The 15,179-nt window shown below is 37.3% G+C and overlaps 2 protein-coding genes across 3 annotated transcripts; one reads left to right on the forward strand and one right to left on the reverse strand.

Annotated features, from left to right (window-relative positions):
• Positions 1 to 201: 201 nt before the first annotated feature.
• LOC125264058 (SLAM family member 9-like) lies at positions 202 to 5,101 on the reverse strand. Its single transcript, XM_048183303.1, has 3 exons — positions 4,013 to 5,101; positions 346 to 653; positions 202 to 228 (listed from the first exon to the last, which is right to left on the reverse strand). The coding sequence occupies exons 1-3, from the start codon at positions 4,302 to 4,304 to the stop codon at positions 202 to 204; spliced, it is 627 nt and encodes a 208-aa protein (XP_048039260.1). The 5' UTR covers positions 4,305 to 5,101.
• Positions 5,102 to 9,729: 4,628 nt separating this feature from the next.
• LOC125264172 lies at positions 9,730 to 14,440 on the forward strand. 2 transcript variants are annotated; one of them, XM_048183387.1, is made up of 6 exons: positions 9,730 to 9,930; positions 10,827 to 11,174; positions 11,456 to 11,779; positions 13,668 to 13,745; positions 13,891 to 13,987; positions 14,136 to 14,440. In XM_048183387.1, exons 1-5 carry the CDS (start codon positions 9,888 to 9,890, stop codon positions 13,980 to 13,982), a joined length of 885 nt encoding a protein of 294 aa, XP_048039344.1. In that variant the 5' UTR covers positions 9,730 to 9,887; the 3' UTR covers positions 13,983 to 13,987; positions 14,136 to 14,440. The 2 variants fall into 2 exon arrangements, with proteins under 2 accessions (XP_048039344.1, XP_048039343.1); XM_048183386.1 differs by having other exon boundaries at positions 13,891 to 14,438.
• The last annotated feature ends 739 nt before the right edge of the window (positions 14,441 to 15,179 follow it).

The raw sequence follows: 15,179 nt of genomic DNA on the forward strand, positions 1-15,179 counted from the left end.
GTTCTGTCTTCCTCCTGGGTTTCGACTGGATTAACAAGATGTGTGAAAATGACAAAGTTTTCAATATTTGTGTTTTATTAATATTTGTACACATTAATTGCTTGCTTTTCTGACCTGTTTTTATACATTTCTTGTAGATCCAGAACATCCCAACCACAGCTACAATCAACAGAGGTCCAGCAGTAGCAGCAGAGATCAGCTCTATGTACAATAAAGATAGACCTTGATCTGTAATGGAAATGAAATGAGTCGTTAGTGTGAGTGAATCTGTCCATCTGATCTACAACAAACACTAACAAACATCAGCACTGTATATAACTGAGAGTAAATCAATATTAATATCACCGTACCTGCACGTGTGTGACAGAGTTGAGTGATGTCCAGATGTTGAGTCTGGTTGCTGATGGGATTGTTCAGCACACAGCTGTAGGTGTTTTTATCCTGATATTCCACCTCCAGAGGTAGAGAGAGACTGATGCTGAGATCAGACACACTGATGCTGGACAATAAACTGTTTCCTTTGTACCAGGAGAGAGTCACATGACACACATTCACAGCTGAACACACCAATGAACAATTTGATGATGATGATGATGATGATGATGAAGAACATTGTGAAGAGTTACTGATAATGACAGGAACAGGCAGATGAGCTGAAAAACGAAAGAATAAAGAGAAATATGGATAAATGAAAATTGGCACTGTGTTACTCATTCACCCAGAAACTTTAAAATTTTGACAGTGCATTGTTAGGTTATACAGTGGTGTGAAAAAGTGCTTGATTTTATATTTTATATTTCTTTGCATGTTTGTTACACTTTAATATTTCAGATCATCAAACAATTTTAACACAACACAACACGTTATGCAGTTTTTAAATGAAGGTTTTTATTATGAAGGGAAAACAAAATCCAAACCCACATAGCCCTGTGTGAAAAAAGTGCTTGCCCCCTAAACCTCATAACTGGTTGGGCCACCCTTAGCAGCAACAACTGCAGTCAAGTGTTTGCGATAACTTGCAATGAGTCTGTTACAGCGCTGTGGAGGAATTTTGGCCCACTCGTCTTTGCAGAATTGTTGTAATTCAGCCACATTGGAGGGTTTGAGAGCATGAACCGCCTTTTTAAGGTGATGCCATAGCATCTAAATAGGATTGAGGTCAGGACTTTGACTAGGCCACTCCAAAGTCTTCATTTTTTTTTTTTCTTCAGCCATTCAGAGCTGGACTTGCTGGTGTGTTTTGGATCATTGTCCTGCTGCAGAACCCAAGTTCGCTCCAGCTTGAGGTCATGAACAGATGGCCGGACATTGTCCTTCAGGATTTTTTGGTAGACAGCAGAATTCATTTATCACAGCAAGTCTTCCAGGTCCTGAAGAAGCAAAACAGCCCCAGACTATCACATATTTTACTGTTGGTATGATGTTCTTTTTCTGAAATGCTGTATTACTTTTCTTGGGGTAATTTTGGTCAGCCAGCCACTCCTGGGACAGTTCACCACTGTTCCATGTTTTCGTCATTTGTGGATAATGGCTCTCACTGCGGTTCGCTGGAGTCCCAAAGCTTTAGAAATGGCTTTATAACCTTTTCCAGACTGATGGATCTCAATTACTTTCTTTCTCTTTGGTTCCTGAATTTCTTTGGATCTCAACATGATGTGTAGCTTTTGAGGATCTTTTGGTTTTCTTCACTTTGTCAGGCAGGTCGTATTTAAGTGATTTCTTGATTGCGAACAGGTGTGGCAGTAATCAGGCCTGAGTGTGGCTAGAGAAACTGAACTCAGGTGTGATAAACTACAGTTAAGTTATGTTTTAACAGCTGGGGGCAAACACTTTTTCACACAGGGCCATGTGGGTTTGGATTTTGTTTTCCCTTCATAATAAAAACCTTCATTTAAAAACTATGTTGTGTTTACTTGTGATATCTTTGATTAATATTTAAATTTGTTTGATGATCTGAAACTTTAAAGTGTGATAAACATGCAAAAAAAAAAATCAGGAAGGGGCCAAGCACTTTTACACGCCACTGTACATTCTGACCCACTGGGATGACATCCCTAATGGCTGTTTCATTGTAGGGGGCATACTGTGGGACGCAGTCAGACACACTTGGACCAAGGTGGAATCATAGTGATGAGCGTCTGAGGTAGAGCCAGGGTGTCAGCGGAGCCAGTGTGACTGAGGACCAAGGCAGAGCTGGAAGGAAGGTGAAAAGACGAAGCGTAACAGAAAGCCCATAACGAAGGCAGGGTGACATCTGACTAAGGCAAAGCCATATAGGGACAATGGAGCCCGGTAGAGCCATAAGGACAATCATCCGTGGTGGTGCCAAGGGAGGGAGGAGCCAAGGTGGAGCTGACAGGTCGACAGGCCGAGGTAGAGTGACAGGATCAGCGGCTGGATGTGGAGCCGGGGGATCCACTTGCCTGGAAACCAGAAGACCAATGGGAGATCCACACGGAGTGAAGTTAGAGAAGTCGAGGGGCTGAAGTGAACCAGTGGAGGTGGGGCTGAGGAACTGGCTGTTATAACTGCATGTTATTGGAAGAGGATGTGAGATAGAGAGGCTGAGCAGGAATTCTGGAGACTAGGAGTGTGCGTCTCTATGCCTAGCCAACGATACGTTACATTAAAGATACATATGAAGCAGCTACCGATGTGATGCGATACGATTCACCCTATTACAATTTAACACAATGCGATTCAATACAATACAATACAATGCAATAGGAAAAAATATGATGCTATGCAATTTGCATTCAATATGTAGGGCTCTAAACTTTTTATTATTTCTCAAATTCTGTTTTATTTTATTTTTCCAAATTACTGTTAAAATTAAATTGTGATTATTCCTTGAAAATCTAAATTATTATATTATAATTATGTGTAGTAGTATTACATTAAGACATTATTATACGATACAATAGTAATACAGTAGTAGTACAGATCTGTTAGTTTTTAATGTTCTGTTGGGATTTTAAGGGTTTCTGTGTTGTCTCTTTTGTGGGCCATCATTGTGCTGAAGAGTAGAGCCTCAGCTTCAGTCCAGGATGAACCAGAAAACACTGATTTTATGCTGCATATTGCTTTATTTAAAGGCTGTAACATACTAAGCCATGCATGTAGTTAATTCTGTATATATATATATATATATATGTAAGTTTTTTTCTGTAAAATGTTTAATGAATATTTCTGTAAATGCTTTTTGCACTTTTTAAGAATAGGATGCTTTAATTTTTTGGTTTTGTTTGACAGCCATAGCTGACAGTGATTGACCTTTACAATTGTTTTTTTGTTTTTGTTTTTTTCTACAGTGTAGATAAGGCCCAGTTGTGGCTCAGTTTTGGGGTTTCTGGTTTACTTAAGACTGTGAAACGGTACCAACACTAAAACCTATTCAGGTCCGGTGCAGGGCCAGTTATGGGTTAGTAATTGGCCGAGACTCTTTAATCCAGATCTGGGCCACTCCAAGACTGCCATTCTTTGCGGCATGTGGGCTGAGGGAAAAGGTGAACTGGAGCTGGGCCAAAAAAATTGCTATGTGGGATGGTAAACGCCGATCCATTGTTCATCAGTACCCACTCGACAAACAATGAAATTTCCCAGAGGGTCATCACCTGGTAGGCGTGCCTTGGATTGCTTGCTGAGGCTAGTGAAAAAAGAAGACGCAAAGCGAGCTATTGGGGAAGTTGGTGAGACACTCCAGATCGATGAAGTCCTTGTGTGGTCCTCGAGATTACGCTGCTCCTGTTCTAAGCATAAACTCTAAAACAACTGATTTCATTTTTTAAATTTATGATATGCTTTAGTTTTACCAAAACAATTACAGTATTTTATTAAACTATAAGCATTTACATTTACATTTGGGCTGTTATATCTTAAAAAATAGATCTCATTGTAAGAGCCTCAGAGTAAAAACGCAATTCTGTCAATTAATCTTAACATGTACTGAACCAAATTTTCCTTTACTAAGTGAGAATATGTGAACATTTCAACAAATGATGTCTCTACTCACCATAGACAGAAACATTGAATGTTTTTGATGTCAGTTTCACTCCACTTATAACCAGTTTATAAACTCCATTATGTTCAGTTGTGATGTTTGTGATGGTCAGAGATCCGGTTTGATTGTCCAGCTTCAGTCTGTCTCTGAATCTGCCATCAGTACCATTATATGTGGAGAAGATTCCAGAATCTTTACTGATTTCAGCTATAACATGCTTTTCAGCTCCAAATTTCCACAGTATATCATCGTCTTCATGTATTTCAGTAATATCAGTGTCTAAAGTAACAGAATCTCCCTCCATCACTGACACTGAATCACCAAACACCCCTGGAGAATAGATTTACACAGATTAATACTCTTGTTGGTTTACAAAGCCACAAACATTTAACAACAGCAAAGACAGATGAGTAAACTAAGTTTAATTCTGCTAGAAACGTACTAGTTTCGTATTTTTATGTTTGGCTCATTATATCACGCATACTGAAAAGAGAACTGAATCAAAAGTACTCTAAATCTCACAATAATAATTGTGACATTTACAAACACAAATCTTTTCATTTGAACAGTAGAAGCATCTTCTTTTTTTAACTCAAAACAGAAATAAATGAAGCTTAAAAATGCATGTATAACTTACCAATTAGACCACACAAACAGAACAAAACAAGCGTGTGAAACATTTTCTTCAGTTGTTCAGCGAAAACTCTGATCTAATAAGACTATCTGCTGATAACACTGAAGCTGGTTTGTGAATCCTCCCACGAGAGAGTTTGACCACCCTACTAGTTCACACGCACACTAGTTATGATCTTAAAAGTTGTTCTGGCTCTTTAGACATTAACGTGTTAGCGCCTGCAGTAACTATACCTTTCAAAAGAGATAAAAACCATGCATATACTCCACATGGTTCAAGAACAGCATGCAATTTACCTTGGGTATGCCTTTTTTAGGCATTTTAGGCTAATTTTACAGGAATGCCAGTGGGTTAACTCACTGGAATAAAACATTTTTTTACAAATTTAAGATTGATGGTTTCTGAGAGGTAGTTTTTTGACTGTGTAAGCAGTAAAAAGTAGAATGGTGGAAAACTGGATTAGTCAAACTAAATTTAATGATAAAATAAATCTAATAGATTTCAAGTTGTGCATTCAGTTGTTGCAAATGTCAAAGACTATCTGCCATCTAACAAAGATTACCACTTTTACTAAGGCACGAGCAGCTGCCTTTCTGAGCCAAACTGAAACCTGCTGCGGTTGATTTACTTCAGAAATCTGATGTGATCTGTTGGGTAGACAGTTAGCTTGTGCATGAAATCAGCCTTTTGTTTGATGTATGTTTAGTTTGTAGATGAAGGGCTTGATATGTAATATGTCTAATATATACCCCACCCCATTGGGTTAGATTAGTGCAAGGCAGCCCGTCTTCTACTAGCAAACCATTAAAATAAGTCATTCAGATGATCCATGTCGTAAATAATGTTAAGATCAGTCACTCATATAGCCTAGGGGAGAGTGGGGTAAGATGAGCCAGTGAGTAAGTTGACCCACCCCCTGTATCTTGGCAACCGTACCCTTTTATTGCTATGTGACCATATATTTTGGAACTACCCATTATTTCTGTCAAATTGTGAAAAGGAGAACCACGTGGGAGGAGTGGAAGTTGCTTATTTACTTTAAAAAATACTTTTTGGCTTGTCAAAGTAAAATTTTAGCATAACAGATGTAATGGCTGTTTCATCAAAGCAAATTTGTCCATGTCTAAAAATATTTATGAATCATATTGGTGATTTAGCAATGTATAAAACCAAATCATTTAGCTAAATATTATCCCAAATTGGTAAGCTAGCTTGTTTTTCCCAAAATGGTAGCTATGCGGCAAAGTGAGCCAAATGCTGTGGGGTAAATTGAGCCAGTGTTTACCCCACCATAAGGCACTGAATTTACAGTGTAAGTTAAATCTGCTATAATTTCAATGTAAAATTATGCAGCTAGTTTTTTTTTCTTTCTCTTTCTTTCTTTCTTTCTTTCTTTCTTTCTTTCTTTCTCTTTCTTTTTTTTTTTTTTGTTTAATTGATAGGAACAGTGTATAAGTCCACCAAATCCTTCTCTGATAGTCCCTAATGGCCTAACATGGTCGACATTGCAGAAAAATTACGAGACCAAGAACATTTTGACTAAAATATTCATTAGTTTCAGTAACAAATTCTGTGTTTAGTCTGTTTTTGGGAAGGTTACAACTTTAGTATTCAACATATTGTTTCAGAAATACGAACAATTAAAGATATTGAAATTTCAACTTCATATGGTTGGTTTTATGTTGTTTAAGGTAGCTTTAAGAAAAGAAATATAAATATTTGTAAACAGATATTTGATTATTTAGTTTTCAAAAGAGGTAATCTTTTAAAAGAGGTTATCTTCAAAATTGCACATGGGTTTCAGTTAGATGGTCAGTTTACACCCACCTACTGACTCGGCTCAACTTACCCCTAACCTGGGGCAAATTGAGCCACAGGAACACTTTTTTAATAAGAAGCCATATTTGTATATCCCTTTGACATAGAACTATTCTGATCATTTAAAATGATATGAAGCATCCTGAAATTACTTTAAATACTTTCATTGTACTTCATTTTCCCTTATTGTAAGGACCACATAAGTAAAAAAAAAAAAAAGGCTCATCTTACCCCACTCTCTGTTTACATACAGTACATTTTGAGATAGCGGTGTCAAATTAAAACAGACATATGTTTCCACAGAGTCAGCATTCGTTTTTCAGAGAAAGGGTGATGGTGGACCTCCTATTTTCATCTCAGTCTGGGTTTTCCAGCTTGGTAAGTCATGCCTATTTTGTTTGGGTGAGCAATAAAAGGAGTGGTGAGTGTTTCATTTTATAGCTCTCAGAAGCCCATTGCATGAAACTAATTGAACAAAACTATGAGTTTCAGAGTAGGTTTAGAGTTGACAAATCCAAACAAACCCAGCCTGGTTTAGATTAGGATCAGCTATTGCTCGGTATAATCGTTCTCAGTTTACTCAGGTTTGATCCAGAGTTTGTAAGGCATGTGCACCTAAAAGTGTGACACATGCGGCAAACAGCCAATCACATTGAACATGGAAAGCTTCATTATTGACTTCTCGCGAGAGTCAGTGCAATTATACAGAATTATAAAATTTTAAATGTAAATATAATTAGCCTAACAGTTGGCAGCAAAATCTTTAAAATTTTATCACTATAAACTTAAATTAATTATATTAATTAATATATTAATTAATTAATATAAACTAAAAATTAATTTGGAGCAAGAGATAGAGGGGGAGTGGCTTTATTGCATCAGATATATGTCACTTTGTTAAGAGCTGATTGGTCCAGTTTTGGTTTGTGTTCACTAATCCAGAATAAAACCTGCTCCGAAGCAGGGTAGCCAAGGAAAACCAACCTACCTTCTTTAGTCTGAAAACTCAGAGTTTGCTCAAACTAAATGCGAACTTACCTGAGTAAAAAGTAGCAGACTTTGTGCAACAGACCACTGATCACTCGACATTAATAATTTCGTAATTAGCCTAGCACAAGCTTGCATTAGCCTATTATGACATTTTATGTAATTTGTTGAGTTTATTATTTGTTCAAAAAAACAAATTATTGGTTCTTTAATTCTTCTTAGTACAGAAGTGTATATTTACATTGCACACTAGATGGGAAAGATTTTCATATTTTGGACACTTGAGGGCGATGAGGTACTTGTGTTACATTTAAAATGTAAGAGAAAAAATGTTGAGAAAGTCAACATATTGATATTCTATTTAAACGTAATATTATTATTATTATTATTATTATTATTATTATTATTCTGTGTCATGATCACCGTCAGTTCCTGTCAGTACTCGGACTACAACAATCCTCCCTGCCAGTCACATGCTCACTCCACACCAATCTGTTGCCACATATAGCTTAGCTCTTGACCTGGACTATAAAAGACCCACACACACACTACCTCTTTGCAAAGTCTTGATTCACCCTGTGACAGTTCTGAGCGTTTATATCCTGTCTACCTGTCTGTTATTGATCTGCCTGTCCCTTGCTGTACCTGTTTGTTCCTGTTTTGACCCTGCCCACACTCACTTTTAATAAAAGCTCTGCAATTGGATCCCTGCCTGAGTCCCGCTTCGTTACATTCTGAGACTAAAAGGCTGACTATCTCTTCCTAGGGCTTTAAGGTTACAAGCACCAAACTCAGTAGAGACATGGGCCCTGATGTGTAGTTTTTTGCTATATCTTTTCTGACTGATCAGACTTACAGTTTTGGTATAAATAATTATCAAAATCATAAATTCAGAGAACTCATGTGTGCCCCCCACAGATGTAGAACTACCACCCACAGTGACGCGTCAGCCAGAGCTGACCCTTGCCCCGGCACTGGAGCTCCAACGTGAGTCTGACCAGCCTGCAACATCAGCGGACAAGGGAGCCGTGAAGATGGACAACAAGGACTCACTGATAAACTTCAATGAGGAACTATCAACTCCCACCCTATCCCACCTGGTACCCTCATCATCATCACTGTTTTTGAACAGCACTATTGACTGTATGGACTATCTATTCCTCTTATCGACCTACATGAACTGTGTCATACTCACCATTATTCTGTCAAGATTCTTACTGCACCATCACCGCAAAGCTCAGCCAGTCCTCCAGCCCCGCAGATGCCGGATGTCAACAACCCTGCGCGCTGTCTCCATGGAAGCCCTGCTATGATGTTGAGCCGCAGGTCGTGTTACCACCAGTGCAAGAGGATCCTGCAGCTCCGCCTCCCACTTTCAGCTCTACCGGAGACCCTAGGACTTGTGGCTCCACCGGGTTCCTTCATCCTGCCGGCTCCTCTTTGGTCAGTTGTCACACCTCTTCCACCACAGATTTGCACGATATGTCACCATATGTTCTGTTACTTTTAGTTTGTTTTTCGAGTTACTTTATGTGTTCCTTTGTTCAGTTTTCCCACTCCTCATTAGTTCATATATGTCAGCTGTGTTTATATATATATATATATATATATATATATATATATATATATATATATATATAATTTTTAATATAATATATATCATATTAATATATTGTATATATATATATATATATATATATATATATATATATATATATATAATATATTATCTGTCTTTGCTTATACTCTACTCAACCAGGCTTCACTGATGTTAAAAATACATTTTGCAGATACTTTAAATGTCTTGAAATATTTTTGCTACATAGAAAACGTGTTTTCCACTAATTGTACATTTCATCATATAGAAATAAAAGACTCAATTTAATGTGTTCATCATATACAGTGATATAATCTTTCAAGAAAATTTGGACTAAACCGCCTGATTCATATGTTTTTATAAGTTTTTTGAAGCGACAAAGTAGTTGTGTGGACTGTCAATGGAGAGACAGAAATCTCTCAGATTTAATTTAAAATATATTAATCTGTGTTCTAAAGATGAACAAAAGTTGTATGGGTTTTGAACAACATGAGGGTGAATTAATGATGACAGAATTTTCATTTTTGGCTTAACTGTCCCTAGAAGATGACTTGCTCTGGAGCAGGTTATGTTTAGAGAGTAAATTGATCTGGCTACTTGCATACTGTGAAAGTTACATCAGTTTTTGGGACTGAACGTTGCGGTTACCCACATACTCTGAGAAAAAATACCCATGTTGCATAACCTGTTTTCTGGGCGTTTCATCTGGGTATACGTCAGCGAAACAAGCAGGTACAGACACAACTAGTCATCAACCACTTTCAGTTTCAGAAGAACACAAATTTACTTGTGCGTTTAGATGGACAAAAGCTTTTATTTCCACAGATTCAGCATTCTGTGACTATTGTAAAATGATGGTCTTTATTTCAATCATAGTGTGTGTGTTTGTGGCTGGTAAGTGCCAATGATAATGAAACCAAAAGTGTGTAGTTTGAACATGACCTAGTTTGAATTTATTCAGTTTTATTCATCTTTATCTATGTGTCAGGAGTTTGGTTTGATTCCTCTTTTCCTTTCTCTCCGAACTGCATGTATGCTTTTGCACAGCTGTCCGCAATCTTAATCACATATCTCTCACCTGTTCCTCCTTTGCTCTGATCACCTGGCTATTTAGTTCTCATGCTCTTCTCTCCTCTTTGTCAGGTTATTGTGTGTGTTCATTCATGTCTGCTACTTACGCCTTGTCATTGTCTGCTTATCTAGTAAAATAGTTATTTGATGAAGTTGCTGTAACAAATTATAGCATGTAAAATTGCGTATTGGTCATTTATTCTGAACCGCTAATTAACATTTAAGGGGGAAAGTCAAATAAATAATTTTAACCGTGGTCTAGGGGTTGATAAAACAAGCAATGATCTCTAATGTGTGGGAAGGGGATTTGTATGAGAAGGTGTTTGTGAGTGAAGTGTAAGATCATAAAATGATGTTCTTCTGCTGTTTGATTTCATGCATTGCATTTCGTATTGTATTTATCGCATTTCCTGAACGCAATTTGGTTGCAGGATTTAAACATATAAACAATACATAAAAAGCATATGCGGTGCATAAACCCTTAAGAACCTTTTCAAATTTCTTCCCACAATTAAATATTCAATTTAATTATGAATTAAATATAAAAAAAAAAACTGTCAACTAATTTATTGTTTTGTTGGATATTTTAAAATGAATGCAAGAGCAGAGTTGAAACTCATAGTGCTTCCCCTTCCCTTCTAACAAAGAAAAATATTTTCACAGCACTTTCTTTTTATATGATTGTGTTCGGCTTATAATTAACTTCATGTCTTCTTTAGGTGTCTCTGGTGTTAGTATACATGATGTGATTCTGGTGAAGGGAGATTCACTCACTCTACACACTGGTGTTACAACAGACCAACAAGAGGAGATTAGATGGTTTTTTAAAGACACTCTCATTGCTGAAATCACTGGACATTTCAGTTACAACTCTACAGATCTGTGTAGGGTCTGTACAGATGTTCAGTGTGATGAAGATAATGAGAGATTCAGAGACAGACTGAAGCTGGATCATCAGACTGGATCTCTGACCATCACAAACACCAGAAACACAGACTCTGGAGAATATCGAATACAGTTTAACAGCAACAATGACAGTGAGAAAATCTTTAAGGTTTATGTTTGGGGTGAGTTGAGTGAAAAGCAGCTTATATGTTTAAATAACATCATATATATATATATATATATATATATATATATATATATATATATATATATATATATATATATAATATTAATGTTCAGACATACATTTACAATACATTTTGTGATCACATGAAACAATTTTGTATTATTAAAAAGTAATATTCTAATCTGGTCATTTTAGTAATGCATTAAATTGTGTGTAAAATGTGTAACATGAGGGTCAATAATGGCTCCTTCCTGCATCTGTTGGTTTGTGTTTCAGGTGTTTCTGCTGCAAAACAAAAGAAGATCATGGAGGGAGAATCTGTTACTTTGGACGCTGGTGTAAGGGAACAAAATGAAATGGTAACTTGGTATTTCAATGACACTCTCATCGCTCTAGTCACTGGAGATCTCAGTTTGATTGGTACAGATGTTCAGTGGAAAGATAGTAATGAAAGATTCAGAGACAGACTGATGCTGAGTTTTCGGTTTACATGGTCTCTGATCATCACAAACACCAGAAACACAGACTCTGGACTCTATACACTAAAGATCATCAAGAGCAATTTCACCATCACGAGGAGCGTCACTGTTACTGTCATTGGTGAGTTTCATTCAGGACACTTCCCTCTTGAGCGGTTTTAGAAAACAGTTCTTAAATCGACCCAATTAATGTTTTTATTTTACATTATTTTATTTGTAAAACTGTTTGTGAAGTGAATATCATACCACCTTTGCATGCATTTCAAAGTGTTACATATTTTCACATTGTATGTCACTCTCATAATCACATGATGTTGACCAATGTTATTAAAGTGATAGTTCACACAAAAATGAAAATCATCCCATGATTTACTCACCCTTAAGCCATATAATGTGTATATAACTATCATCTTTCAGACGACCACAATCAGAATTATATTAAAGAAAAATATCTTGGCTCCTCCAAGCTTTGTAATGGAGGGTCAGATTTTGAAGCCCCAAAAAGTACATCCATCCATTATAAAAGTAATCCACATAACTGCAGGGGGTTAATAAAGGCCTCCTGAAGCGAAGTGATAGGTTTTTGTTTGAAACACATCCATGTTTAAAACTTTATAAACTATAATAACCAGCTTCTGTCAAACATCTGTACGTATTCAGCTTACAACTGAAGTGTAACTTCTTACACAATGTAGAACGAATTGACGAATGCGGACGCGAATGGGATAAGCTCCTCTTTCTCTTTAAAAACTCCCCTTGTAGAGCTTTAATTTGTGACCAGTGGTTTGTTTTGCTCCGAGATTGCTGCCCAGCCTTATTTCCCAGATAGCAACATTGTTTCGGCACAGATCTGGCCAACACCTGCCCCACATCTGGCACATGTGGCATGATAATCTGTGCCACATGTTGTGCTGAATTACGGTCCTTGTGTGGGCCATTTCTGTTTGCCAGATCTGAGCCACAAGCAGGCCACAGCAATGCCACATGTCAGCCAAGAGCAAAGAAATAAACCAAAACTGTACCTTATCTGAGCCACAAAATCTGTGTATATTAAATATAGAGTCATCTATATTTTATTAATAAGCCTGTTATCAAGCAGAATCACTGAAGGAAAGAAGAAACACATGAACTACAACTGACTTCAGCCACAGCCTTAGATAAAAGCGACTGAAGACGCAAGACATTTGATCTCTCAAGATCTCAACAGAGCATGATTAAACAACTCCACAAACAGCATCACCAGCTTCACTTATTAATAACCAGACTGACTTTATTTTTATGTTAGACATTTACAGTTCTTTCTGAGAATTGAAAGTGGTTTAACTCTGATAACTCTGACTCAAATAATGTCCAGTTTAGGTTTATTTCTTTGTGCTTGGCTGACATGTGGCATTGCTGTGGCCTGCTTGTGGCTCAGATCTGGCAAACAGAAGCAGTGCAACATGTGGCCCAGATCATCATGCCACATGTGCCAGATGTGGGCCGGATCTGGGCAGACACAATTTGGCTATCTGGGTTGTTTGAACCGCAGGAAATGTGTACTCTCACCTTCTCCTACGTTGCGCAAGAAGTTGACTACATATGGATGTTTGATGGAACCTGGTTATTATGGTTTATAAAGTTTTAAATATGGATGTTTTTTCTTACAAAAATCTATTGCTTCCCTTCAGACGGCTTTTATTAACACCCTCAGTCATGTGAATTACTTTTATGATGGATGGATGCACTTTTTTGGTTTTCAAAATCTCAAGCTACATATGCATATGTCATATGCATGTAGGAGTTTTGGTGAACTATCCAAACATGAAACATTAAAAATGTGTTAAGTCAGTATTTCAGGGCAGATGTTTACTATTTAGCTCATTGCTGATGCTGTTTGAGCCTGCTGTCCACCAGATGGCACCATTTATCAAACAGTTCAATTCATGACCAAAGTAGAAAGTATCAAAGATATCAGTAAAATCAGTTGCTCTCCAGTAATAATGACTGTCTGTCTTTCAAAATTCCAGTTCCAAGTCTGATACCCTCTGCTTTTGTTACTGTTTTTCTGCTGATGACTGTTTGGTTCCGTACGGGGCAGATTCACGGTGAATATTACAAACAGATGATTGAAAATGGAAATAAGATTTATTGTGGAAAAATATTTTTAAAAGAAAACAAAAATATGTATTTCCTTCTAATTCACCAAAGAAATTGTATATTTAACGGAGTATTTTGTTATTGTTCAAACAGATGAATGGAGGCTGCGCTATGATCGGATGAGATACTATGGACATACTATAGATCGGGTGATATCTGGGGTACTATCTATCTCAGGTCTCTGAGATCTGTAAGTGGCATTTGAGTTTCCTCAGTGTGTGGTTTGATTTAGATATCATTACATGCAAAAGTGCACTGCTCCTATACGGTTTAAGTTTAAAATGCATTGATATATTTATTATTATTATTAATAATTATATAATTGTTTATTTATACAGGGTATTATGATCCTGCTTTAGGGTCAGGTTGTAACAAATGCGAGAACAGGTTTCCTTTTTATTATCCTTTATTATAATCAATACATCAAATGTTACAATGCTATATATTTTTCTTCTTTTCTTTCTGTTTTTGGATAATGTTGCATTTATATTTTTGATGATTTAAACGATCTATTATTCTGTATAATTTCTGTATATTTGTTAAAAGTATACATTGTTAAAAATGCATTGTTTTTTTTTGTTTTTTTGTCTCTGTAGTTGCACATTTATGATTGTTGATATTATACAACTGTAAAATAAAAGCAGAACCAATGGAATAATATCTCAATGCTTTTTTAACACATCATAAGTGGTGAATCATAACTCATATATTGGTCAGTTCTGTTTCATTTGGTCACTCCACGCCTGAAATTAACCGATGAAATGGGATCACGCTAGGGAGACCAATCCTCTCCGAGTGTAAACTAAAACATTTGCATACAACCTTCGCATCACGCACTCTGCCCCACTGTGCGGGTATAAATACGGAAGTGGATGCCTTGGATATTTGTCTTTCGCTTCGGAGCCGAGCCTTTCTTATGTGTTCAGCTCTGCATTCATTGATGGTGTTTCTTCAGCAAAGTCTACTTTTCTGGGAAACTGCCTCTCGTTCGTGCTGGTGTGACGGTGCTGTCAGCGGTGGCCATGACTTTTGAGAGCTCACAAACAACTGAGAGTCTGCGCCTTCATTGAGAAAGTGCTGTTCATTCAGCAGAGAGGTTGCGTCTTCAATGAGAGTGTGAGTGTACACAGCAGGCTTATCTTTCTGTTTGTGTGCCGCGGCAATTTCCCCTGCGTGCTTCGGCACTCAAGGGAGCAAATTCCCTGAAAGAGCAAACTGCATCATTTTCGGTTGCGCTTGTGTGTTTCTGGATGCAGTCACTATCTGGCGCCAGCTCATGGTCACAAACGTTGTCTCTTGTGTCTGGGTGTTAAACACGCTGAGGCTGCGTTCGTAGATGCGCATGTTCCCACTGCAGTGTTGAGATCGAGACTCGAGTTCCT

The sequence above is a fragment of the Megalobrama amblycephala genome, linkage group LG3, assembly GCF_018812025.1.
Source record: "Megalobrama amblycephala isolate DHTTF-2021 linkage group LG3, ASM1881202v1, whole genome shotgun sequence".
Lineage (NCBI taxonomy): Eukaryota > Metazoa > Chordata > Actinopteri > Cypriniformes > Xenocyprididae > Megalobrama > Megalobrama amblycephala.

Excerpts from the sequence above, each read along its gene's own strand:
- LOC125264172 (XM_048183387.1), top strand. The coding sequence starts at position 9,888 with ATGATGGTCTTTATTTCAATCATAGTGTGTGTGTTTGTGGCTG. Across the intron at positions 9,931-10,826 it reads AGTGTGTGTGTTTGTGGCTG|GTGTCTCTGGTGTTAGTATA; the intron begins GTAAGTGCCAAT and ends TGTCTTCTTTAG. Across the intron at positions 11,780-13,667 it reads CGTCACTGTTACTGTCATTG|TTCCAAGTCTGATACCCTCT; the intron begins GTGAGTTTCATT and ends TCAAAATTCCAG.
- LOC125264058 (XM_048183303.1), bottom strand. The coding sequence starts at position 4,304 with ATGGAGGGAGATTCTGTTACTTTAGACACTGATATTACTGAAATACAT. Across the intron at positions 654-4,012 it reads ATTCAATGTTTCTGTCTATG|CTCATCTGCCTGTTCCTGTC; the intron begins GTGAGTAGAGAC and ends TTCGTTTTTCAG. Across the intron at positions 229-345 it reads GTCACACACGTGCAGGTACG|ATCAAGGTCTATCTTTATTG; the intron begins GTGATATTAATA and ends TTTCCATTACAG.